We start from the raw sequence: 27,998 nt of genomic DNA on the forward strand, positions 1-27,998 counted from the left end.
GAACCTACGCGTACGAGCTTTTTTTTCTAAGGTGAGACGGCTCGGCGCTTCACCCTGCGTTTGCACCCAGATTACAGAAACTCGAATTGTGACCCCACGGTGCGCTAGAATTGCATGGAATTCCTAAATCTTTGAGGGCGGGAACGTGTGCCAAGTGGTAGCCTGGTTAGAGTGGCCACCTCCGCCTCTAGGCGCGGCAAGCACCTTATAATTAGGTCACTCGTGGGCGGAGGAGGGTGTAACTGCCCTGGGAGCGCGGCGCAGTGCACCTGACTCCTCCGGCACACCTGTCTTCGAGTCTAGGTGCCTGTCGGCCGCGATGTCTGCGGGCCGAGCCTTGGGCTTTTCTCTAAGCTTAGGACCGCGCGCCTGGCTTCCATACTCCTCGCTCAAACTCGCTTTTTGTCGCCTTCCGCACCAGGTGTGCTCCTTCCTCCCGATTCCGGTTCCTCCAAGGAATGAGGATCCGCTGTACCTCCACACACATGCCCTCTCTGGCCTGGCGGTGTTAGATTCGGCTACAATCTGCGCTTTAAAGAAAGCTTGGATACCTGAGTATAGGACCGCAGACTACTATGAATCTCTCTGAAATTTGCGAGATGTTTTTACATCCCATTATCTCTGCATTCACAGAAATATTTGACTCCGTTAGCGCAGCAGTTATGTGCTGGATCCCACCCTTAGGAAAGCGAGGGGTCAACTGGACAAGGTATCCTGTCTTGGTCAAAGCTTGTATTTTCCCAGTAGTCTAGGACTAGATGGAAGAGAGATTATGATGTCCCCAAGATCTGAAAGATACAAACTTTCCAAAGGACATTTAACCTTAAAGTACAAGGCAAGAGCTGAACCTAGCCACGTGTCTTCTAGATTTCCTACCCCCAGTAGCAGTTGACCCTGCCGAATCCAAGCGCTCACTCTGCAGCTCTGAGGGCATATCGTCCCAACCAATAAGCCAAAGAAGGCTCTAGAGGCCTGGATGAGGCAATGGTGGGACTGAAAAGTCTCCTTCATCCAAGACAACCTGATTAGTGAGGTTGCCTGGCTTGGCCTTCCCAGACTGAAAATGGCAATTCTGCTTTTCCTTCGTTCCTCCCAACAGATTCCCAGAGGAAAGTCTTTCAGCTCTCCTCCCCTAAAAGCTCATACTTAATTTGCCAAGCCGGAAAGTTATTTAAGCCCCAATTCTGAATGTGTTTTACAGTTAACATCCCCCGATAATAGAGGAGTAAGAGTTAAGATCATGGAGAATGTATAAGGAAAAAATCATCACTTAGTGCTCATGACTATAAGCCTTGCCCAGTGTGCTGTCATCTTATGCTTCACGGTTGCCCTGTAGCTGTCTGAGAACTTGTCCTTTCTTACACGGCAAGAAGCACACAGTCAGGAAAGAGCAGGGACATGCCCAAGGTAGTAATCAGGATTTGAAACTTTATACACCCAAGTGCAGGGCCTCTAACACACACACACAACTGACCTCTAAGAACTGAAATAAGGAACAGGGTGAATGTGATTTCCCTTTGCCTGAATTCTCTTATCTTAAAAGGTGGGGTGATGTTCGTTTGGTCCATTAAAAAGTGTTGAACCCCTAAGGGCTGCATTGTAAAATGTTCGAGACAGAGCTCCAGAATGGGTGCAAATGTGTACTGAGGACCTCAAGATTTTAGGCATCTGCAGCAGCATTTTCCAAAGTAGTTTCCATGGACCATGATTCCCGTGAGAAACAAACTCAAAAGGAAATTTACAAAATGCTATATTCTCAGAAATCGTGATTAAAAAAGCAAACAAAATAAAAACTTCATGAGTTTTATTGACCTTAAAAAAAAGTATTGAGCACCTACTATGCATTAGGATTATAATGAGCTCCTAGTTGGTAGACCTAATGTAGGTATTATTTAATTTCTCTTGATGCAGATTACTTGGCTCACCACCATCACAAAACGGAGGGAAGATATAATTATATATACTTAAAACATCCTGCCAAATAATTAGATGCCATGACTTAACTTCTTAAGGAATGAATTCGAGGAAGCTCTTATTAGCTTTCAAGCCAGGAATTAAAGCATATGTGATTATAAATAACACAGAACTAAATCAGAGTATCTTTTCCTTTAGAAGGAATCTAGATTGTTTTCTTACTCTGCAGACCTCAAACTAGCTGATGGATCTGAAACTTCAGATTGATGGATCTGGTCCTGACTCACTGGGCCTGCCTGAATTCTAGAGCTAAGGAATACTTGGAACAAAAAGTTAAAAGCAAATCAAAAAAATCACTGTCCTTTTCATTGCTTGACAAAAACCAGAGAGTGAATAAAGCAAATATGCTTTGAGAAAGTAGTCTTTGCTCAGATGGCAAATTCGGTATACAGCAAAGTCTAAGTGTTGCCTATGATGTTTAAACATAGCTATAAATAAAAATCATCTGATAATGGGGGCAGGGTTGAAGGAAGATAACCTTGAGCAAATAGCTTTATAATAGGTACTCTTAGCCAAAGGATAAAAATTGACATTAAACACTGGAGAAAGAATGAGATACATCATTTTGTCACCAATTCTCTTGGCCTCACATTAGGTTTATTTTGTTGTTGTTCCTTCTGGTTGCCTGAGACAGAAAGTAGAGCCAGGTAGGTAGGTAAGAAATGGCTCTGGAGTCAGATGGACCTGGATTTAATTCTGGTTCTTTAAGAACCAGAATAGTTGGGCAGGAAGATTTCAGTACTCAGGATATACAGTGCTACTTGCAACTCATTGTTATCTATCACAGTTTTTCTCCTCTGCAGTTCTGAACAATTAGACTGAACATTTCACCTGTAAATAGAATTTTATAAATGTGGCCCAAATTTTGTGGCCAGGAATTTTGCCACAGATCTAATATAGCTCTTTCCCTCAGCTACTACAGTTTGGCTAAAGAAAAAAAGAAATGACTGTATCCTTTGGTAATGTCCCTACGGGGAGGGACATTCTCAGTTACAGAAGAACTATTTTTTCTCTGTTACAGGAAAAAAAAAAATCTCTGAAAAGAAAGGCAAAGTTTATGACCCAAAAGGCTGGATAAACCTTAAAAATACTGTCACCAACTTTGGAGGTATTAAAAATCTTACCATAGAAATATGTTTATTGACATGGAACATTATGCACAATATAGTATTAAGTGACAAAAATAACCTTACAAAATAGCATGTATGATATAACCATACTTTTGTTAAATATAATAAATATATGGCTATGAGGCTTCAGAAAAGTCCACAAGATAATAATAGCAGGTGCTTCTGGTGAATGGAGTTCTTTTTCTTCTTTTTCTGTACTTGATTCTTCTGTAATGAAAACATATTGCTCATAATTGTGAAAAGAAAATCTTGATATATCCTGAGTAGACATGACGAGGCACCTCACAGGGGAATCACAGGCCCAAACAATATGTAGCCAATAGTTCTGTTAAATATCCCATTATCATGGAATATTACTCAGGGGCCCCAACTTCCTTGTGAAAAGAAGTCTAACCTTGCTGTGGACCTCTTGTATAGCCTCCTTACACAGCATTTCAATATGGCCTTTTCTCCTGCCTTCCTTCTCATGAAAAGATCTTAGCCTCAGGTCAGGTGGCCCTGTTCCTCTCTCAGACAAATGCTATACACATCTACTCCATTCCTACGTTCTCTTCTTTTCTCAGCATGTCCCTGCTCTCCAGACAGCCACTTGTATTTATATGAACCCTAGTCGGCCTTCAAGACCAGTTCAAGCCCCATACTCTCTGAAGAGTCTTCTCTGATGACTCGAGGTCTCTCTTGATTGGGAGTGCCTAGAAGAGTAACAGGAAAACCTCGGAGTCAGGTGGAACAGCACAGAGGCCTGGCACCTGTCAGAGCAGAGGGGAAAGAACGGACAGCTTGTTGGTGAGCCCATACGAGTATTCCCCAAAGACTTTCAGAAATGCTGTAGAGGATGGGGGGCATTTTGCAGGGAGCCAGAATGAGAATCTGTTTATATTTTGTTCATATTTTCTAGATTAACAAGTTTACCAGTGTTCTAGCTCGACTCTAGGCAAGATTTAGAAATCACCCCAGCCCCCGGCAAAAGAAATAAGATTCTCCAAAGCAGGTGAATTTGCAAGTACAAAAGCATCTAAGTAGTGATTTGAAATTAATTTGCAAACTAAGCACTGCTTTAAAATTAATTTGCAAAGATAGGAAGATAGGACCATACTGCTCTTCTATCTGATGGACAGAAACATTCTCCCTTGACAGGAGTGTTCATTCCCTAAGCTGTTAGAAGGAACACCAGGCAGGGAGACCCACCCCCCATGACCGGGTATTTATATGCTCATCTTTAAATTGTGGTGGATGGTAACAGGTCCACCAACAAAAGAAGGAACAGACACTGTGTACAGAAAAGAGAAAACTGACGGGTAACTTAGTGCCTACAGGTTGATGTGGTTTCTAAAGGAAGGATGTTAATCAGTTTTCTCCATCTTTGGAGGAACAGGGAATAGGAAATGAATCTGTTAAGTAGTTGACAGTTATAAAGCCAGCATTTATTAAGCACGTACGCACTCTTCCAAGTGCTTTATATGTATTATGTCCCTCGTCCTTCACAGCTCCTGAGTCAGGTACTATTATTATCCTCATTTCACAGATGATGAAACTGAGACACAAAGAGACTGAGTAATTTGTATAAGGTAAGATAACTAGTAAGCAGAGGAGCCGGGGTTCAAACTTAGTCTGGCTTCAGTGCCCGAAGTCCGAAGTCCTACTAGAGTGCCTTCAGCATCAAATCACAAATGATTTTCATGAATGGAAGATCTTGACCACTGAACCATCTTTCAATGCCTAGAAATCTCCATGGACAGACTAATAATCCATGCCCTTAAAGGTTGCAGCTTAGTAGTGAGTGGCCTGTGGTCTGCCCACCCTATCAATCCTATTCCCAAAATACATCCGTCTCATCCCCTCCCCCACTGTCTTCTTGTCCCATGCCCTTCTGCTCTCCTTTCTGTGATACACCTCATCCTTTTTCTTCTCTTTCTCTCCTACTCCTTCATTTGTCCAGCCTGCGTGGTTTGACCCTTTTGTTATGCAGAAGCAAAAAGCCTGCTGGCCCCCAACTACATATTCCCAAGCCACCTTCTTTGGGGGTGAGATCTTTCCTGATCCATAGGCTGAGCATAGGCAACCTAGGAAATAATGAGAAGAAAAAAGAGACCAAACAAACAGTTCTGAAAATGAATGGCCCTGCTTTCTTTCCACAACAGGAAATACCAGGTTAGTCTTGCCTGTTAGTCCAGTAAACAATACCACACGGACAGCACTCTCTTCCTCCCAGAAACCAGTTGCAGTGTGAGGAAAAGAGTGCTGGGCTCATCCTCACTTCTGCCACCAACAATCCGCATGACTCTGAGCACATCTCTTCCTATCAGCTTCCCCATCCAACAATGTAGAGATTGGACCATACTGGGAAACTCTTAACTTAGGATTCATGGGTGGACTCAGGGGGGATCCATTGACTTTCAGAGAATAATGTATAGGAATTCTCTTTTTTATTGACGTTCCTCTTGAGACAATTTTAGATTCTCATGCAGTTGTAAGAAATAATGCAGAGAAACTACGATTTCCTACTGGTAACATCTTGCAGTACTGGAGTACAGTATCACAACTGGGATATTGATATTGATACAACCTACCTATCTTACTCAGATGTCCCCAGTTTTACGTACACTCATGTGTGTGTGCGTGTGTGTGTCTGTGTGTTGAGGGGGAGGGCATTTACTGCCATAATACTGGGAATGTTCTTTTGTATATGCTTTTTTTCCCTGGGGAAAGGTTTCCTAGCTTTTATCAGATTGTCTCAAGTATTGTAGATGCAAAAAGGGGTTTGATTCCCAGCTCTGAGAATTCTAGAAGACCACACCCCAAGCCTTGATAGCTCTCTGTTCCAAAAGCAACATTTAATTGGCACTTACCACATGACAGACCTAGGGATGCATGTGGAGGACAGGTGATGGGAAGAAATACAAGAAAAGTGGGAAAACCTAAAGATGCAAAAAACACAGTCCACTGACATTGGAAGAGAGACATTCCGACAGGTAAACATCGTTTATTAAACATGTACAGAAGAGGAATGGCCTTGTTGCGTGGGGCGGCTTAGGACGTACTTCCACTGAAGCTGAGGCTTGAGCTACATCTTAAAGGATAATCCAGAATTCTTCAGCTGAGAAGAAAAGAACTGGCTGTTAAAATCGCTACCTCTTAAATCATATCTATTCTAGATGCTTTTATGAAAACATAGGAAACTATGCCTACATTTGTTTATTCTACAATGTTAAGGTGTCAGATTCTTCAGCTCCCGTGTGTTCATGTTGAGGCCAAGGGATTTTTTCCCCCTGAGTCTGTTTTCCACGGTCTTGTCCAAATTGGATACCAGATCCTGTGTGCTTAGCTTGAGAAAGGCATTTTATCTCTGGCGCCTTGATCACATCAGAGCTTATATTTAAAGCATGAGTGATGAAAAGAGACCGGGACTGAGTCCTGGCTCTGTCCCATCCCTAGAGCACCCTCCTCCTCTCCACCGAAGACTCTAGAGGCCAATCCTACAGAGCTAATCAGAGCCATGGGTAAAATATCTCTGCTCTGGAGTCTCTCACAGGGGCTCTTCAGAAACCCTCCGAGGCTGGGTTCCCTGGCTTCCCTATGTGTGTCCCCCCCAACCCATATTTGATGGTTGGCTGCCTTTTGTGGGCTCAGGCTCAGACATCCATTGGGGGCCTCTTTCTCATTGTGGATACCAGGTTCTACATCAGGCTGTTCAATTCCCAGGACTGCTCACAGGGAGATCATTCTCTCTGGTACAGCCGTCCTGCACCAGGGAGACCAAGACCCTACTATCAGGCCTACCCTTTGAAGAACCTCCTACAAACCTGATTCAAGGAAGGGCTTCTTATGGCCTCTGTGTCCTCATGCAAAGTTATTTAACCCCCTAAACATCAGTATTTTCATTCATAGATGGGGATCATATTTGCACCATCCCCATAGGGTTATTTTAAACTTTAAAGAAATTAATCCATGTAAGGCTGTAGCACATAACAAGCATTCCATCAAATTAGCTATTATTATTAACTATTTTTATAATAAAACTATTTCTGGTTGTAAAAGAATTAATGATCACTGCAGAAAATTTATGAACTGCTGGCAAGTTTCAGGAAGAAACAATCATAACATCCAGAAAGGCGGGCTATAATCATTTTGATGTATAGCCTTGTCAGCTTTTCTTGGTGCACATATATATTATCGGAAATTAAAAACTATGAACTAAAGTTCATGTTGTATGTGTCTGTTGTGTAATGTTTTATTCAACTGATATATCATGGCCTTTTTACCATGTAGTTAAATACTCTTAGAAATGAATATTTCTTTAAAAAGCTTAATGTTTACTTATTTGTGTATGTGTGTGAGACAGAGAGAGAGAGTGTGTGTGTCATGGAGGGACACAGAGAGGGAGGCACAGAATCTGAAACAGCCTCCAGGTTCCGAGCTCTTAGTGCAGAGCCCAATGCAGAGCTCAAACTCACAATCAAGATCATGACCTGAGCTTAAGTCAGCCGCTTAACCCACTGAGCCACCCACACCCCCCAGAAAAGAATAATTCTAAAAGACTACCTAGTTTTCAAGCAACTAATCCCTTAGTTTGGTAGTTAGATTGTTTCCTATTTTTATATTTATAAATACCATGGTAAGTATCCTGTTCACAAATGTCTGTGTGAATCTTTATTTATTCCTTAAGATAAATGCTTAGAAGTGGGGCGACTGTGTCAAAAGATATATACTGTTTTTGTTTTGTTTTGTTTTGTTTTGTTTTAATGTCTGGTATAAGTTGGATGAACTCTAATCCTTTGTTCTGGCACTCTAATAATTAGTACTGAATGGCCGGATTTTGTTAATTAAGGTGGTAAATTCATTACTTTTTAAGTTTATTTTTAAAGTTTATTTATTTATTTATTTAGAGAGAGAGCATGAACAGGGAAGGGGCAAAGAGAGAGGTAGAGAGAGAATCCCAAGCAGGCTCTGCACTGTCAGCGTGGAGCCCCATGAGGGGCTCGAACTCACCAACCGTGAGATCATGACCTCAGCAAAATCCAAGAGTCATACACTTAACCAACTGAGCTACCCAGGAACCCAATTCATTAATTTTAATAAGATATTCAGTACCTGTCAATCCACAACCCAAAACAAAAGCTAGGGCCTTGGCAATAACCAATATTGAAGGATAAGGCTTTCCACACTATCTTCCTGTGTTCCCCACCCAAGGGAACTATTCTGAATCCTAAGTTCATTTCCTTTTCTTTTGATGTGGTTTTGCTCTCTCTATATGTGTATATATTCCTAAAGAGCAAATTTTCAGAACTGTCCTTAGCTTTATAAAAAGGACATCAAGCTGTAAGTCATGTTTTGGGTTTGTCTTTCCCATTCACTTTGCTAAAATTCATTCATATAAGTGTATTGTTTCTAAATTTAGCCTTTGTTCACACTGCAGCTACGAACATTCTACCGTAAATGTTCCCTGTTATACATGTACAGGAGTATGTCTAGGGACCCAATTTACACTCCCACCAGCTATGAACGAGAGAGCCTCTAGACCCACAGTCTCTGGTATGCCCTGGATCCACGTTGTCAGGTTGCTCTCCAGATGGCTGGCTCAGTGTACCTCTCTCCAGCAAAATACAAGAATGCCAATTTCCACAAACTCTTTTCAACCCTAATGATCATCAAAAAGTTGTGACCATTTGATAAGGAAAAGATACATCTCCCTGCTGTGTAACTTTGTTGCAGTATACTGACTCTCCTCAAAGCCAAGAGAGAAGGGGTTTGGCTCAGAGAATTGTTTCCAGTCTGATAACCTCAGTGACATTTCTGGGACTGATTCCTGAGTGGCTCAGCTGCTTTCCCATGTCCTAAAAGAGGTGACATAGTTGGAAGGAGGGAATGAGGGGAGCCAGGATGGGAAACAAGCTCAACTCACCACAGTGTAAGCTTGTCTCCTGGTCCCAGCCCCTGCCTGTGTCAGATCACTCCCTCTTGATGAAGCAGGCATTATCTCTTCCCTACCCCCACCGGAGAAGAGCCAGTATAATGCTTCCCTTTGTTATTTGAATTGATAAATTTAAACCTCTTTCCCTGCTCTGCAGTAAAAGAACTTTCTATTTTGGGCTTAGTGACATAGCCAAAGCCAAGCAGAGAGCAGCAGGCTGCAGCATGAGTTAATAGTCTTTATTCAAGGGAGGGAACCTGCAAGCAAATACAAGGACCTTCCAAAGTACATCATCTGCATAGCAACATACAGCCTGTTTGCCTGTCTTTCTGGTGACAGATATATTTCAAAGTTTAAAACTGAACACTTCTTTTTTAAAATTTTTTTTATGTTTTATTAATTTTTGAGACAGAGAGAGACACAGATCATGAGCGGGGAGGGTCAGAGAGAGGGAAACACAGAATTGGAAGCAGGCTCCAGGCTCTGAGCTGTCAGCACAGAGCCTGATGCGGGGCTCGAACCCACGAACATGAGATCATGACCTGAGCCGAAGTCAGAGGCCCAACCGACTGAGCCACCCAGGTGCCCCAAAACTGAACACTTCTTAACCTTCAGAGTAAGCTGATGAATAAATCCTCAACAATGAGGTTTCTTAAATCAAATTACGAGGAATTCATGGATGTCCACCTGTGTACCTAGAACTGGACTAGGTATTACCAGAAAAGAAAATACAGTCTTCAGGGGGGATTTCCAGCCTCCCAAAGTTACACTGATTTGAGGAGTGTCTAAAACATTTGCCTGAGAATATGCTCTCTTCTTCAGTCCTGAAATCTACCTGAAATCCCACATTGGTGTAGGGTCCCAGGGCTCAGGAAGCCTCCAGGAGTACACAGAGGTCATGCTTATAGGAGGGGCAATCTATTTAAATCATTGGCACCTGTTAGCACACAACCACAGCCCGGAAGAACAGGACAGAGGACAAGTAAGTCCCACCTCTGAGTCTCACCCCTCTTATGGGAAGTTTCAAATACGCACAAAGGTAGAGATAGTAAACCTCCATGTACCTATTACCTGGTTTCAACAATTATTAAAACATGGCAGTCTTGGGGCACCTGGGTGGCTCAGTCAGTTAAGCATCCTACTCTTTTTTTTTTTTTAACGTTTATTTATTTTTGAGAGAGAGAGAGAAACAGAGAGAAAGTTGGGGAGGGACAGAGAAAGAGGGAGACACAGGCTCTGAGCTGTCAGCACAGAGCCTAATGTGGGGCTTGAACCCACAAATCGTGAGATCATGACCTGAGCTAAAGTTGGACACTTAAACAACTGAGCCACCCAGGCGCCCCAAGTATCTGGCTCTTAATTTTGGCTCTAGTCATGATCCCAGGGTCCTGGGATCAAGCTCTGCATGGAGCCTGCTTAAAATTGTCTCTGTCTCTGTCTCTGTCTCTCTCTCTCTCCTTTCCTCCCTTTCTCTAAAATTAAATTAAATTTAGGGGTACCTGGGTGGCTCAGTTGGTGGGGTGGTCCGCTTCAGTTCAGATCATGATCTTGTGGTTTGTGAGTTCAAGCCCCACATCAGGCTCTCTGCTGACATTAGAAGCTTGCTTCGGATCCTGGGTCTCCCTCTCTCTCTCTGCACCCCTTCCCCACTTGTACTCTCTCTCCCTCTCTCTTTCTGTCTGCCAAAAATGCATAAACATTAAAAAATTTTTAATAAAATTAAACTAAATTTTTAAAAATGGCAACCTTGTTTTATCAGTACCTTCCTCTCCCCTCATCTCCACTTTAAATCCAAGTTAAAGCAAATCAAATATTTTCATAAGTAAATACATCGGTATGTATCTGTAACAAATAAGGACTCTTTTTTCAATAGCGACTTCATCACATCTTTAAAATTAACAATAATTTTTTAATATCATATAGAATCCAGTCAGAGGTCAAATTGCCCTTTCACAAGTGTCTTTCTGTCATGGTTTATTCTAATCAGGAGACAAACACTGTCATTTGTATTTGTTGATATATCTTGTCAGTATCCTGTAGTTTATAATGTTTTAATTTTAAATTCATAACAGTTTCCTCTCCTTTTTAAAATTGTTCTCCTTTTTGGCGTTACTGAAGATAATAGGCATTTTAGTTACTATTGCTCTGTAACATAAAACAAGCACCAATTTATTGTGCTCGTGGATTCCATGTGTCAGAAATTCAGGAATGGCACAGTGAAGATGGCTGCTCTTTGCTCCAAGATATCTGGGCCTGAGCTGAGGAGATTCAGAGTCCGGTGAAGACTTCAAAACTGGGAGCTAGAAGCATCTAAGGTTTGTTTACTCACATGTCTGATGTCTGAGCCTGGAGCACTCAAAAACTAGGACTTGTGACCAGAGCCCCTACACACAGCCTCACCATGTAGTATGGCTTTCTCGCAGCTTGGTGGTCTCAGGATAGTCCGATCTCTTACACGCCAGCTTATGGCTCCATGTGCAAGGGTTCCAGGCAACAAAGGTGAATGCTACATCACTTCTTATAGCCTAACCTCAGTAATTACCTTGTCACTTTTGTTGTGTTGTGTTGGTTGCAAGCAAGTCCAAAGCTTACCCAGACTCAAAGAGAGTAGAATCAGACCCCAGCTTTACAGAGGCAAGGGCAAAGTCCCAGAAGAGCATGTGGGATGGCAGATACTGTTGCTCTACTTGGGACTAGGATGGTCATTCAAGCCTGCCTTTCCAACACCCACCAGAATAAAGTTGCAAATCGTGGAAACCTAGTGGAAGAGAGAAAGGTGGGGGAGCTTATTTGTTTGCAGGGCCACACCCTACAGCTGTGCAGATTATACTCTTAAGAACCAAAGGGGCTACCGGGCTCAGACCCAGCTCCACCTGCTACACCCGTGCCTGACTGTGGGGCTGCGTTGCCGGCAGGAGGCACCTTCTCTTATACATGTAAGATACCACAGGGGCAAGAGGTGTCCTTTAATGGATAGCAAAAGGTCATTCAATCTAACTTAGCACTTACCAGATAACCTATTCAAAGGGTACTTTCTTCAAAGAATATTAGGTCTTTTTTTTTTTTTTTTTTTTTTTTTTGGCTTAAACTCCACAGAGTTGACCAAGAAATATCTCAAAAATAGTGCTGGAGTTACTCATATATTTGTTAAATGGTGCAAGTTTTATGCATCAGGTACTTTCGACTGCATTCATGTAGAATGTTCCAGATTAATCTTGAAAGAAGCTTCTACACTGTGTCACAATGACGATAGGCCCGTTCTGCTGCAAGCCTTGGCTAAAAGCAAAAAGTGGAAACCAAGATAAACAGAATTCAGGTTTTTTTTTTCTTCTTTGCAGTCCCTATTCCTCATTAACATAGCTTTTATAGATTGATTAAATTCACAGGGAATTGGGGTGCCTATGTGGCCAGTCAGTTAAGTATCTGACTCTTGATCTCAGTTCAGACCTTGATCTCAGGGTTGTGAGTTCAAGCCCTGCTTGTGTTCCATGCTGCAAGAAGGCTGCTTAAAAAAAAAATCATTAAGGAAGTAAATGCTTTCATTTCTGTTTATGGCTATATGGAAAATAGAATAATACAGATAAAGCAAGTTAACTTCCAAGGATTTTTAAGGACCAGGATAGCAGCAGACATCCCTGAGTTTGATAGGGGCAGGTATGTTATAATGAAGCTCACACAAGTCCAGATAGAATTCTCTGTCAATGAGATTATTAAAACGTGGTGATCATGCTGATCTAGCTATGCTGGTGGCCAACAGTTGGGGTGAGGAATGCCTCAAATGGCAAGGCCCAGGGCACTGAAGTTTTTGAAACTTACTAGGCCTCAGGTGTAGAGGATTAAATTAATCACACTGTTTAGTTCATGGCACTTGGTCCAGACAAGGTCACTCTTTTAGGTATGTGTGTCTGCATTTTCTCCTATTCTCACTCCTCAATACTATCTTTTCTTTTTGCAAAGAACCATTCTAATACATTGAATTTACTTTTTGGCCTGTACGTGTTCATGTGGATGTGTATTGTTGTCCAGTTTGTGTGTCTTTTAATTTACACAGTAGCATTGTATTACAGATCTCACTGTCTTATTGTTTCCACTCCACACTTTGTTTTTAAGACCTGTCCACAATGCTGTGTGCATATCCAGTCCATCATCCCTGACTGCTGCGGAATACTCCAGTAATGGGCACTCCCAGTGCCTGTAACTTCCCAGCACCCAAAACAATGCTGCCATGAGCAGCCTCATATGGGACCCATTTTGGACCTGTGGAGCCATTTCTTCCCATACAGTGGGAACCCCTCACCCATACAGTGTCTTTAAGTGCATTAGAAAAGGTACCTCTTCGTCTCGGAGAAAACTGCCCCACGGTAAAATGCAAGGTGCAGCAAGGTGGCGCCCAGACTGGGTTTCAGCTCTAACTCACCCCCTCAGGAGGAGTCTCATTCAGGGCACAACTGTAGGAGGTGGCCCTGCCAACAAACATTCCCCAATTCTCACTTCTACCACGTTTCAGCTGTTTGCAACATCACTCCTGGTTAGTGTGGGAAAGGGGACCGTTGTCAACTGACCACAGAAATGTCATTGTAGGATCTGTGTCTACTTGATTTGATCAAGCAGTGCTACATTGCCTGGGCACTTTATACTTGGGCTGAAGAAGTGTGTGGGAGCACCATGGCCAGTTTACAACCTGCCCAGGAACTGGGGTGTCAGACATGGCTACAGTACATGGGTGGTAGTACAGATACACCTGCCTGAGCCCAAGGCAAACAGCCCAAGTAATTTAATCCCTCACTCTGCCTTGGAAATGGCAGAGAAACATCTTTTCTCTTAATGCTTAATGTCCTGTTGTCACAGGACACGTGTGAAGTATAAAAAAAGATTTATAATTTTTTTCAGAAAAGAGTCAATGGGATTTCTGGAAGAAAGGCAACATCAAAAAGGCTTCATATCTGCAAGGCAGCAGCTCTGAGGGGCTTTGCCACAAATAGTGGACATCTGGCCCTGAGACATCTTGCCTTTGCCCCTTGGTGAACGTCCCAGGACTGACACAAGTAAGAACTGACAGTCCTTTCTCAAGGCCACCCGGACAGGCCAGAATTCAACCAACCTGGACAACTCTTTTAAACAGGTTAGGTTTCAAATCCATCAGAAATTCTTAGTGACCATTCAGATATATCTAAACCCTCTTATTTTTTTAATTCACTTAATTAAGTAAACATTGTTATTGTTTGTTTATTTTTAAGAGAGAGAGAGAAAGCGCAAGCAGGGGAGGGGCAGAGAGAGAGACACAGAATCTGAAGCAGTCTCTAGGCTCTGAGCTGTCAGCACAGAGCCCAAAGAGAGGCTCAGACGCGGGGCTCGAACTCACAAACCACGAGATTGAGACCTGAGCCAAAGTCAGACGCTCAACCAACTAAGCCACTCAGGTGCTCCTATTTAAACTCTCTTAAAATAACTCTCTGTGGAGGGGCCACCTGGGTGTCTCAGTCAGTTGACCATGTGACTTTGGCTCATGTCATGACCTCACAGTTTGTGAGTTTGAGCCCCACATCAGGTCCGCTGCTGTCAACGCAGAGTCTACTTGGGATCCTCTCTCCCCTTCTCTCTCTGCACCTACCCCCTCACTCTCTTTCCCTCAAAAATAAATAAACATTAAAAAAAATAACTGTGTATGGAGATAAATGAAACACGTAAGTTATTTAGAAAGCTGTTATTTTCATGCTGATGTTTTTTCAGTTGTCCAATGAGGATATCACAATGAGAACATCTAGAAGAAGACTGAAGTCTTAATTTATAATTTTTTTCAGAAAAGAGTCAATGGGATTTTCAGATTTCTGAAAGGCAACTTCAAAAATCAATCTATAACTGCATTTCTGGATTATGCTTGCAAATTTAGAACTACACTTCAGTATTTATAATAAGACTAGATAGGGGTGTCTGGGTGGCTCAGACGGTTAAGCATTCATCTTTGGCTTAGGTCATGATCTCAGTTTGTGAGTTCGAGCCCCGCGTTCTGTGCTGACGGCTCAGAGCCTGGAGCCTGATTCAGATTCTGTGTCTCCTTCACTCCCTGTGTCCCTCCCCACCTCATGCTGTGTCTCTCTCAGTCTCTCAAAAATAAACACTAAAAAATTTTAAAAAAAAATAAGCCTGGATAACAGTCAATCACGCAAGGATGTGACCCACACTGAATACCACAGTCATTACTGTTAATGTGTGCTTTTGTGAATATGCAAGGGTGGGCTTTGAAACAATGCAGAAGAACAAAAGTACAGATCAGTTCTATGCATTAACATGAGGGTCTGGAAAATATAGACCGCTAAGTGGCCCTGTGACATAAAAACTGTAACATAAGCTTCATATTTAGGAAGAGGAGCACATGGGACGCCTTGGTGGCTCAGTGGGTTAAGCATCCAATTCTTGATTTCGGCTCAGGTCATGATCTCATAGTTTGTGGGATAGGACCCAAAGTCAGGCTCCATGCTGAGCCTGCTTAGGATTCTCTCTCTCTCTCTCTCTCTCTCTCTCTCTCTCTCTCTCTCTCTCTCTCCTCCCCTGCTCATGTGTGCACATTCTCTCTCTCTCTCTTTTTCTCTCAAAATAAATAAATAAATGTTAAAAAACAACAACAACAGAAAGAGGAGCACAGGTGAAAACCTAGAGATGGCTGCCACATGTCAGGAAACATACAGAGATTCACAAATGGCCTGACTACTTGACACAGGACAAGGTATCCACCACCCACTGAGACCTGACTCATCCTTCTCAAATGGTTCCAACATAACTTCATCCCTTCCCATCCCTCCCACCAGAAATCCATGACCTCATCAGGGTCCTGGAGCTTACCTGTACCCACAGTGTCTCTTGGTTAGCTTCCCATCCCTACATCATGGAGTCCCTAAATCACACCATTGGCTTGTTGATGTTTAATGACCTTTAAAGAGGTCTGGGGTGCCTTCTACACAATGTGAATCCAAAGTCAGTGTTACTTCCAGCCCTGTCAGCCCAGTCCCCTGGTTTTATCATTAAGAATAATGGAAACCAGGGGCACCTGGGTGGCTCAGTCATAAATGTCCGACTTTGGCTCAGGTCATGATCTTAGTCGTGACTTTGAGTCCCATCTTGGGCTCTATGCTGACAACTCAGAGCCTGGGACCTGTTTCAGATTCTGTGTCTCCCTCTCTCTCTGCCTCTCCCACACTGGTGCTCTCTCTCTCTCTCTCTCTCAAAAATAAACAATTAAATAAATAAATAATAAAACCTTTAAAAATTAAATAAAAGTATCTTTCTTCTGAGAAGCTCAAGCTCATAAGAATAGTTTTAAAAGGGGCTCCTGGCTGGCTGGTGAAGCATGTGACTCTTGATCTTGGAGTCATGAGCTTGAACCCCACAGTGGGCATAAAGATTACTTAATGAAAAATAAATAGGGGTGCCTGGGTGGCTCAGTCGATTGAGCGGCCAGCTTCAGCTCAGGTCATGATATCACGGTTCACGGGTTCTAGCCCCGCGTCGGGCTCTGCTGACCACTCACTCAGAGCCTGGAGCCTGTTTGAGATTCTGTGTCTCCCTCTCTCTCTGCCCCTCTCCTGTTCACACTCTGTCTCTCAAAAATTAATAAAATGTAAAAAAAAAAAACCTATTCCTAGAGGACAAAGGAGTGCTGAGAGCCTGTCTAGGACTCCCAGAGCTCAGATAACCTGCTATGTCTGCTCTCCTGAGCCCCTGGAGAACGAATGTGCTCACTGTTGATTTTCTTGGCCATTTTTTTTTTTGTTAACGTTTATTCATTTTTGAGAGACACAGAGAGACAGAGCACGAGTGCAGGAGAGGCAGAGAGAGAAGGAGACAGAGAATCTGAAGCAGGCTCCAGTCTCTGCCAGCACAGAGCCCGACACAGGGCTTGAACCCACAAACCATGAGATCATGACCTGAGCTGACCCCCAACTGACTGAGCCACCCAAGTGCCCCAATTTTCTTTCTTTCTTTCAAATATTAATATCCATTTGGTGGCAGAAATGTTCAAATAATCAAATAAATCATACCTGTTGTAGCAGAGCTACATTTGGCAATTATCCACAAAGAACTAGTCTAAAAGGTTTCTCCTAAAGAAAACTTCCTGGAGGAATTGAGCAATGATAGAGAAGACAGGAGCCCACCGCAATTCCCAGGGAGCTGCTCGGAGCACACGGGTAAATGGGTCCATTCTGACAACCGGCAGTTCCCAGCCCTTCTCAGCTGGGGCCCAGCATGTGCATGAGAAAGTTTCCTCCTGTTGCCTCCATCAACATCTAGAGAAGCGAGAATCCCAGCTCCTCATACCAGGCTACTTAAGCAATGATGAATCTACTTCACTTCCTCTGTGTCCTAACTGAGAATGTAGTTCCAGTTTCAGTGTGGAGGCCAGAAAGGGCTGACGACATCACCACTTCCCCATAGAGTTCACTCAGACATCTCCGCAGGTGAGCCACCTGTCCTACACTTCCTTTCAAGGCCCAAGCTACAGATCATAGTTCTTAACATATCACTTTACTTCTTATTAGCCTGAAATTTTCAAAACGAACTTCTAGGAGGTGGGACTTGGCCAAAAGTGCTGAGACCTGCTGTCTACTATGGGCCCTGGTGCGTAATTATATGACCTGGAGCAAGTCTGTGCACATTCAGGGCCTTTGGATAACCTTAAAAATGATGCTTTGACCTTTCTCAGCAATAAAATTTTCTACAACTGTAGGCTAAAAGAGGAAAAGGGGCTGCAGTTGCTACAGAAGACTTCTGGCGACAACTTCACCAACCTAGAAGGACTAGAGCTGTGTTAGAGCCACACCAATAAGACAGAGACCCAGGGCTATGCATACAGACGCTGGGGGACAGGTCCACAGTCCCCACCATTGGAGGATGAATTTTGGAATAATCACTGGCTCACCGGGGAACATGGCTGCCTCTCTCATCTCTGTTTCCTTCCCATTTCCCTCCCTTCTCTACCCTGAGACCAACTTATTTCTGATTTACAAGAAGAAAAAGTAGGATGTAACCCCCCCCCCAGCTTCAGGGAGAATCACTGTTGTGTCTGAATTGGACTCAGATGTTCCTGACACATAAGCTGACATTTAGATAATCACCAACCTTTTGCAAGCCTTTTTGAAAAATATTAGCTTATACTATATGATCTCCTTTCTTATCTTTAACATTTTATTTTTTCATTCTTGAGAAATCATACTACCACAGATGAAGGGCTGGTTACATGAAAAGTCCTGCCATGATGAGATGATTAATCTAATGAAAGAGACAAGGCAGAGGAGAAAAAGCTCTAGGAATATAGATTAAAGGCATGGACAAATGCATAGGAAACTAATCACAACTCTACAGAGTGAGTGTAGGCTTGGAGACAGGAAACAGACTGACTAGTGTACTATGCATTGAGAAGAACAATGACTGGTTATGCACATTTTTCTATAAACAATTTATCAATGTTTCTTTTTCACTGTAGTATTCAACCCAAAATCTAAAGAGTGATCATTTAAAAATTGTGTATAGTTTGGGATGCCTGGGTGGCTGAGTCGCTTGAGCATCTTACTTCAGCTCAGGACATGATCTCACAGTTCATGGGTTCCAGCCCCACGTCGGGCTCTGTGCTGACAGCTCAGAGCCTGGAGCCTGCTTCAGGTTCTCTGTCTCCCTCACTCTCTGTCCCTCTCCCACTTGTGCTCTGTCTCTGCCTCTCAAAAATAAATAAATGTAAAAAAAAAATTTAATAGTGTATAGTTTCAAACAAACACAAAAGTAAACCTTTCATAAAGCAAATAATTATTCACTAATTTACATAGTGAATAATTTAACAATCCCCCATGCACCCATTATTCAGCTTCAACATCCAGCAACTCATACACATCCTTATTTTATCTACATCCGCACTGACTTCCTCCATCCAGTGTTATTTTGAGGCAAATCCTAGACATAATATAATTTCATGAGTATTCAATATGTAACTCCAAAAGATAAAAACTCATTTTAAACATAATCACTCCCATACTTGAAACTATTAATTCTGTAATATCCAGGTCATCATGTCAGCATATAAAAAGTGTTGACCAGGGGACAACTTTTCATCAGTCAGTTAAGCGACTGACTTCAGCTCAGGTCATGATCTCACAGCTTGTGAGTTCTAGCCCTGCATCAGGCTATGTGTTGACAGCTCAGAGCCTGGAACCTGCTTCGGATTCCATGTGTCCCTCTCTCTCTGCCCCTGCCCCACTAGCACTCTGTCTCTCTTTCTGTGTCTCTCAAAATAAATAAACAAACAAACAAACATTAAAATTTTTTGAAAAAAAGGTGTTGACCAGAGGAGAGGTGTGAAATACTGCCATTCCCACAGACTGTACAATGAAATGGGACTCATTGCCAGCTTAGCCAATAAAACCTCCGAGAGTGGGTGATGGAATCTCATAGTCAACCTAATATTTATTGTTTGTTTATTCTGAACTTCAGGGTGGGGAAATCAGGGGATGAAATCCCCCTGAAAGGAAAATTAGAGAGCCTGCCTCCTTATGAGCAGTTCTCTTGGATTAGAGGCTCCACGTAATTAGCCAATGCCATGGTGTCACTCACGTTCCCTCAAGAGCTATACACATAGCTCAGGAATGTGAGTGAGCACCGTGGGCGAGGGAATTACTTGCAAATCCAGCCCACAATCCAGAAGCAACAGTCTATGAGAGTCTTCCAATGCCTAATTCTACTGGTTTCTGTTTCTTTGGAAATATTACAGGAATTTATTGGACCTGTAAAATCCTTTAGTGTCATTCATAAGGAAGTGAAGAGAAAGTAGAGTCATGTTAAAAAGGGGGGGGAGGGTTTTTTATTAGGGATATATACATACTCCCTGTATTCCTTTGTACTGATTGACAAATGTTTCCTTTAAGAATGTTATATAAACACAGGGGCACCTGGGTGGCTCAGTCGATTGGTTAAGCGTCCAACTTTGGCTCAGGTCATGGTCTCACAGTTCAAGAGTTCGAACCCCACACATCGGGCTCTGTGCTGACAGCTAGCTCAGGGCCTGGAGCCTGCTTCGGATTCTATCTCCCTCTCTCTCTGCCCCTCCTCAACTCTCGCTCTCTCAAAAATAAACATTTTTTAAAATTAATAAAAAGAGTATTACATAAACACAGAGGTTGGTTTATGCAGTTCCCAAAGATTTATGTGTAAAAAATTCCCTAAATCAAATCCTACTTTTAAAGTTTTCCAAAAGAGCACATTTTATAAAGCTAACTTATGGGGCGCCTGGGTGGCTCAGTCGGTTAAGCCTCCGGCTTTGGCTCAGGTCAGATCTCACGTTCATGGGTTCGAGCCCCGCGTCAGGCTCTGTATTAACAGCTAGCTCAGAGCCTGGAGCCTGCTTCTGGTTCTGTGTCTCCTTCTCTCTCTGCCCCTCCCCCTCTCATGCTTTGTCTCTCTCTATATTAAAAATAAATAAAACATTAAAAAAATTAAAAAAAAAAGCTAACTCATGTTTTCTCTCATGTTGTGAGACTAGAGCTTTGAACGTTTTATTTCCTTAAAATGAAACAATCCCGGCTAGGCTCGCAGGAGGCAATCACATCTTCCTGGGGCTGTGCATGCCTTTCCACTACTGCAGGAGTCACCTAACTGGTTTGCACACCTCTCCTCCTCCCCCTTCACACCAAGTTGTCTTCATAAGCACTTATCTAGTCCTGCCACTTCACTAATGAGCATTTAATGCTTCCAGCACCTTCCCCAAACCCCTAGCTCTTTAGAATAGCATTCCAAGTTCTGAGATCGGTCCCTGACTTACTGGAACAGCCTCATTCCTCACTGCTCTCTACTCTCCACATACTCTAGTTTCCGGCCACATCAGCTAGTAAGTGTGTTTAGAACATAAGGCAAGTTTGATCAAACAATGAAACACTAAATTCACGTCTGAACGTATAGCCTCGTGTTTAAGAGCATAACCTTTATGTCAGACTGGTTCTGATCCTGGCTCTGTTACCAACCAGCTGAGTGACTTTGATAAAATCACTTACTCTGCCTGAGCCACAAGTTTCTCCAGCTCTAAAATGGTAATGATTAACTCTACCTTTCTTGTAGAGTTGCTGGGAGGATTAGGTTGAATTAAGCAGGTAAAATGTTTAGCTCAGTGCCTGATACATAATAAATATCCAATATATTATAGCTCTTATTTCAGTCTAAGGTCCATCTATCTGTCAAGAGACACCACCCCTTGAAGACTTTATAGTTCCCCCAGTTGAAGGTCATCTCTCCTCCATAACCCTACAGACCATTCATACTTCTTTCTCCTCACAACTTTCTGTCTTGTATTATTTTTATTATTCGGATACACATCTTTTCTCTTCTACACTGTGGAATCCCTGCCGTGCAGTAAGCACCATAAGGAATAAAAAAATGAAGAAAACTTGGTTCTTTGCCATGAAAGTTGTGCTCAGCATCTAGTTAGCAAACAGACATTGGCAGCCCAAATACAATTCACCATTATTTGTTCAATAAAGTTGTGGTTCATTATTATTATGATATTATTTCCCTAAGGTCCTCTTTTACAAAAGAATCTCTAAGTATGAGCTACATTTTAATACAGGGACCATTTCCCTGGCTACTAAACAGAATTTACCTCTAGGGAACAAATGTAGTCAAATACAATTGAACACAGCTGAGTTTGAGGACCTATCCAGGGAAAGGTACAAGCAGTGATGCTTTGAGATTGAGATGATACAATCCCACTAGGACTTCTCTGCTCCCAAAACTTTTGCCAAAACAAATACAAAGTGTTAGACCTAAGATATGGCACAGAGCTAGAAGTAGTTCTAGCCTCCTTTCCCTGGTGATGCGACTGTGATGTGCATTCCTGGTGTATTTGTAATCGAAGGGCAGAAGAGACGGTGAAGGCCTCACTACCATGCTGCATCATGTAACCCAGCGTGGGAAAGTCAAAACCATGAGGTCACCGTCTCCAACTGGGCTTCAGCTGCAGAAACCCAGCTGTCCTAATTGCTGAAGGAGTCCTCTGTCTTGCACTAAATGAGGTTTTAAGTCAGTGCTGAGTTCCCAGTGTCAACAAGACTTCAAGTCAGACTGCTAGAGTTCCTGCCTCGCCCAAATACCATAAGATGACACCTGCAGCACCTGCTACAACAGGAAACAATGCAGCTGGACAGCATACTTTGACCGTGTGGCTGGGCGTGTGCCATCAAGACGGCTTCTCCCGGAGTAACTGCTCTGAGCTGCTAAGGAAAGAGGAGTGGCTGGCTGATTCTCCAGGCTAGAGCAGACCACGCCCCCCCTTTCTCCCATGGCCCCCCACTCCAGGCTGGCTGAGCTGTACAACCTTGTTGCAGGGTTGGGTGTTGGGGGGAAGGCTGGTTTCCTCACTACACCTCCAGAATTCTAGCTCTGTGGGGAACTGTGAGAGAGGAAGCATTACTCAGTTAGGGCCGGTCTGTGTTTCTGAAAACAGATTCAAAAGTCAGAAGTATGGTCAAACAATGGGCTTAAATGTTTTAAGGACCGTTCATTCCCAGAAAGCTAAATATATTATAAAATCCCTAATTATACCTTGCATTTTATTCATAGTATTAAACAGTTTATTTTCCAACATTTTTAGGTGTTTCCTTTTTTTCCTTTCTTCACAACTGAGCGTGTCATCTGGCATGTGCCTTAGAGTCCAGATGGGACTAAAGATTCATGCTCTTAGGTGCCGGTCAGGAGCTCAGCTTTATCTTAATGTTATCACACTCAGAAAAGTGATGCTTCTAATCACTAGCATAAGTAACCTCGTGTTTCTACTCCAAATAATTTCTTTTTTTACCCAAAAAAGAATAAAATATTCAAATTGTCACATAGGCACCAGTGTGCCAATAAGGAGAGCACCACTTTCAAGCCTGCATGATGGGCCTGGTAGAGGATGCCAGACTGCATTAGTCTAAGTGATGGATGAGAGTCTGAATGTTAGACAGACGGACTAAGGAAAAGCTGTAAGTATATTGAATACAGATGTAAAACGTGAGAGATGAGGACTGCTAGTTGTTTGAAAACTATACCTTCGTAGAGTGTCTTCTGGGTTATAATCATTCTGTCATCACCTTACAATTTCATCTCATCCCACACCCTTCTTCAGTTTCGAGAAAGAACAAGACTGGTAAGATGACAAATCAGTATTTGCTTAGCATGAATTACTAGTCAACAAAGACGTATTATATTTAGATCTTCCTTGTTATGGTAAATATTGAGTAACTGCATAGCCAACCAATGGGGTGTTAAGAATAAAACTAAGTTATAGGAGCTCTTGACACAGGGTCTATGAAAAGACCAAAAAGCAACTTTATCACAGAGTTAAATGATTACCAGTCATGTAGAAACCAGATACTTGTGGAAATGGCTGTCAGTTTCCACAAGCCACTTGAAGAAGTCTAGATTCTCAGCCCATCAATGGAGTGAGCTAGCTGCACCTCCACTCAGAATGAAATCTTCAACCCAACACATGTTCGAGAGAACTTCACTCCATGCCTTGTGCAGAGCAGCCCATCAGCAACTTAAACAATTAAAATAAAGGCTTGATTTAAACAGAATACAAAAATATGAGAAATATATTTGAACACTGAATAGTTGATGGTATTAACAAAGTGTTAATAACTTTTATAAAGACATAGAATTATGTCTTTGTAAGAAGAGGTCTGAGCTTTTGGAAATATATATTGAAATATTTAGGGAAGGATCAAATGATGTCTGGGATTTGCTCCAAAATAATATAAGAGGGGAAGAAATTCGTGGGGAAATACATGAAACAAAGCTGACCACAGGTTGATAATTAATAATTTGGGTAATAAGTACATGGAGGGCCACTGTGATACCCTGTCTACTCTTGTGTATATTTGAAATTTCCCACAATAATAATTTTTTTAAATTTTAGAGAATTGGAAACATAATTTAAAACTGGATACAGAAAATCCTGCCGGGGTGCCTGGCTGGCTCAGTCATTAGAGTATGTTAACTCTTGACCTCAGAACCATGAGTTTGAGCCCCACATTGAGCGTAGAGATTACTTAAATAAATAAACTTAAAAAAAAACTTGCCACATAAACATGGATAAACATTAATAAAATGTTAGTCCATTAAGTGTCAGACTTTTGATTTTGGCTCAGGTCGTGATCTCTCAGTTTATGAGGTCGAACCCCGTGCTGGGCTCTGTGCTGACAGGGTAGAGCCTGCTTGGGATCCTCTCTCTCTCTCTCTCTCGCTCGCTCGCTCTCTCTCTCTCTTACTGTCTCTCTCTCTCAAAATAAATACACACTTTTTTAAAATGTTAGGGAAAATGTGTTGCAGAGGGATACATCCTGAATAATACTACTTATATAAGATGCCAAATACGTCAAACAATAAAAGTGATACAATACAAACTCCTAAGGTTACATGCAAAAACTTAGGAAGACAAGCATGGAAACGACAGATAGAAATTTCAAAACCATGGTTATTGGGGTGCAAGTAGGGGAATATAATTGGAGAGGGTTACACAAGGGGCGTCAACACTTTTACATAAGGTCATAAACATTTGTGATTATTATATAATTCTCTATTCACTTTTGTATTTTTTGAAATATTTCACAATAGAAGTACACATAAAAATTTAAAAATTAAAAAATGAAACAGAAATCAGATAATCATCTGTGGGGGAGTTCTGGAAGAGTCCTGCACTTCTTGTATTGACTTCCAAGAGCAATACTCATTGCCATCCTAAAATTGCTTCTTTTTTTGTTAAAAATTTTTAAAATTTTTTAATGTTTTTATTTATTATTGAGAGACAGCATGAGCATGGGAGGGGCATAAAGAGAGAGGAAGACACAGAATATGAAAGAGGCTCTAGGCTCTGAGCTGTCACCACAGAGCCCAACGTGGGGCTTGAACTCCCAAACTGCAAGATCATGACCGGAGCCAAAGTTGGACGCTTAACCGAGTGAGCCACCCAGGCACCCCTAAAATATTATTAAAAAATCATACTGACAAAATATAATTAGCATATTTAAGTAATAATAATGATGATGATGATAAAACAAACTCCTTTGAACCATGACTCAAGAAATCTGACAATACTAGTGCCATTGAAGTTCGTGGAACACTCTCTGTTCACATTCCCAGCAGACAGACCTGCTATCCTGAATTTTGTGTTTATCTTCCTTGGACTTTCTCTGTAATCTGATCATATATTGTGTATTTAAGATATAGTTTTGCATGTTTTTAACTTGTGCATGTGGAATCATACTCTTCCTTTTTTTTTTTTGAGAGAGAGAGAATGAGTGGGGGAGGAGCAGAGGGAGAAGGAGAGAGAATCTTAAGCAGGCTCCATGCCCAGCGTGAAGCCCAACGTGGGGTTTGATCTCACGACTGTGAGATCATGACCTAGACCGAAATCAAGAGTTAGACACTTTACCGACTAAGCCACCCAGACACCCCTTGACTTACTTTAATGAGAGATATTATGAAATGTATTGATGTTGATGCATGTATTGTAGTTCATTCATTTTCACTGTGTGTGTACTAAATTACTATTTATTTATCCAGTCTATTGCTGATGAACATTTGAATTGTTTCCAGTTTTTGCTATAACAAACAACACTCATGGACACACCCTTATCCTAATCTCCTGAAGTCTATGTGCAAGACTTGCTCTACAGTAAACACCAAGGAGAGGAACAGTTGGACATAGGGTAAGTCCATCTACAGCTTTACCTAGATAATGCCAGATTTTCCACAGTGGTTGCCCCAGTGTTCTCCCCCAGCAGTGTCAGAAAGATTCCAGTGCTCAGTGTCCTCATCAACACTTGGAATTGACAATTAGTTTGCCTACTGAGTGAGCTGAGACTGGAATCTGTGGTTTTAATTTCCATATCCCTGCTTATTAATGAAGCTTAGTCTCTTAGTTTCAGTTTAGGTCATGATCTCACAGTCGTGAGATCAAACCCCACGTTGGGCTTCACGCTGGGCATGGAGCCTGCTTAAGATTCTCTCTCCTTCTCCCTCTGCTCCTCCCCCACTCATTCTCTCTCTCTCTCTCTCTCTCTCTCAAAAAAAAAAAAAGTAAGTCAGAGTATTGCCCACTCTCTTCCTGCTTTTGTGAAATTTGATTCCGTCCTTTGTTCATTTGTACGTATGTTGTCTTTTTTTTTTTTTACTGATTTTTAAGGGAATTTACTATATATTTTAGATTTAATAATATAAATTGGGTAATTTCCCAATTGTGACCTGCCTTGACTTGTCTAAAATAAATGTGTTTCTCCCCTCTTTGACCTGTTAGAGTGGTAGACTAAAGCAATATATTTCCTAATCAACCTTACATTCTGGGACAAACCCAACTTTGTTATTATACAGGACCATTTTTATTTATTCTGGATTTTGCTTGCTAATATTGCATTTAGAATTATTGCAGCTGTATGTAAGTGAGAGTCTCCTTGTTTTATTGACCTTGCCTGGCTTTAGTTTCAAGACTATTCCACACATACATTTGTCGTAACCGGAGCTCAGTGTCGCGTTACTTTACTGAGCCCCGCGTTGAGGCACCAATTGTCGTAACCCGTAACCCGATGGCCGGCCGCTCGTCCCTGGCGATCGGCGGTACCTGTTTCATCCGCCCCGACCAGCAGGGCGGAGAGGAGAATCCGGAGAGGAGAATCGTCGCGGGTCCTTTTCCTGACGGAGGGAGAGGAAAAGGGGGCAGGAGAGGGAGACGCAAAGAGTAAAGACAGAACTCACGGTTCTCCGATCAGGCGAAGGAGAGTGTTTATTCAAAGAACTGTTCTTTATACAGTCTTCAGGGGGGGAAGACAAGGCAAGCTGACCTAGGCAGGCTACAGAGTCGAATGCATATCAAAGAAGCGCCCAGACTTTGCCTCAGCAATCTTGGGGGATGGAGAACTAACACTGAATACGGGTTTGATCTTTTGTGTGCCTTGGCCACTCACGTCTAGCTCAGCAAGACAGTCGCCAAAGTTATTTTGACCAGGAAATGGCAATCTCCAGCCTCCAGATGCAAATCTTGTTTACTGGCTCACTCTACGGAGTGATAATCCTTGCCTGAGGCAGACAGAAAACTTGGCCGTCCCCAACAGGTCCTCCCTTTAAAACTGATTTTTAAAAAGCTCCTATTAGGCAAGGAATGGACCGTGCCTGGCTTGGGTTGGAGGCCTGCCAAACCTTCTTACCCGTCATGGGCAAACTCAGAAGCATATGTCGGAGCGCTTGGCTTGGGTTGATAGGATGGTAAGGCCTCTCTTACCCTTCATTGACTAAGCCCATGCCTCTTGCCACAGCTTTTTATCGGCCTCCTGAATCGGCCGTATAGAGCTTAACATACTGGACCTGGGTAGGCTGCGCCTTTTGCTGCCTTAGGAGAGCCATGACCTTATAGAATAGAACAGGGCTCAAGGGCACCAAGATCAAAAAAACCACAATAGGTCTTAAACATGGAAGGGGATAGGGTAAAAGTCCATAAAATCCACGAAGAAAGGACTGTTGATGTGTTCCTTCCTCCTCTTCTCCAGGTTCCTTTTGAAGCTTCTTTTCCCAGCATGGTCCTAAAGGAAACGACAAAGATTTCTCTCAAGGAGATTTTTTCTCCCTGGAGGACTGAGTGTTTTGATCGATTTGTTTTACTAATCTCTCCGGCAATCATCTGGCTGCATCTGTTTTTTGTTGGTAAATGCAAACTGAACCTCGTCCCCAGATTAAAACTGGGTCTGGACCATGCCACTAGTTATCTAAAGGATCTTTCCAAAGCACGGTAGCAAAAAGTTTTTTGTGTCTCATTTTGCCAGAGACGTTCAGCAGTTGAACGTCCTTCTTTATCCAAAGTTAAGAAATTTAAAATAAACAATGCATGGTGTAAAAGATTTCTGGGAGATCCCTTGACAGGGTACCAGTCCCCCCTTTTAATTTTATTAAGGGTATGTTTTTTAAGATAGATGTGCCCGTTTTAC

At 42.3% G+C, this 27,998-nt stretch overlaps 1 protein-coding gene across 1 annotated transcript in view; it reads right to left on the reverse strand.

Moving 5' to 3' along the window:
- Window positions 1–12,109: 12,109 nt before the first annotated feature.
- Window positions 12,110–27,998, reverse strand: part of CDKL3 (cyclin dependent kinase like 3) — a 97,380-nt gene continuing 81,491 nt past the window's right edge. Inside the window, exon 13 of the mRNA XM_029942427.1 lies at window positions 12,110–12,291. Coding sequence (XP_029798287.1) covers window positions 12,244–12,291 — 48 coding nt within the window. The 3' untranslated portion in view covers window positions 12,110–12,243. The remainder of the gene's footprint in view (window positions 12,292–27,998) is intronic.

Source organism: Suricata suricatta, chromosome 6 (genome assembly GCF_006229205.1).
Source record: "Suricata suricatta isolate VVHF042 chromosome 6, meerkat_22Aug2017_6uvM2_HiC, whole genome shotgun sequence".
NCBI lineage: Eukaryota > Metazoa > Chordata > Mammalia > Carnivora > Herpestidae > Suricata > Suricata suricatta.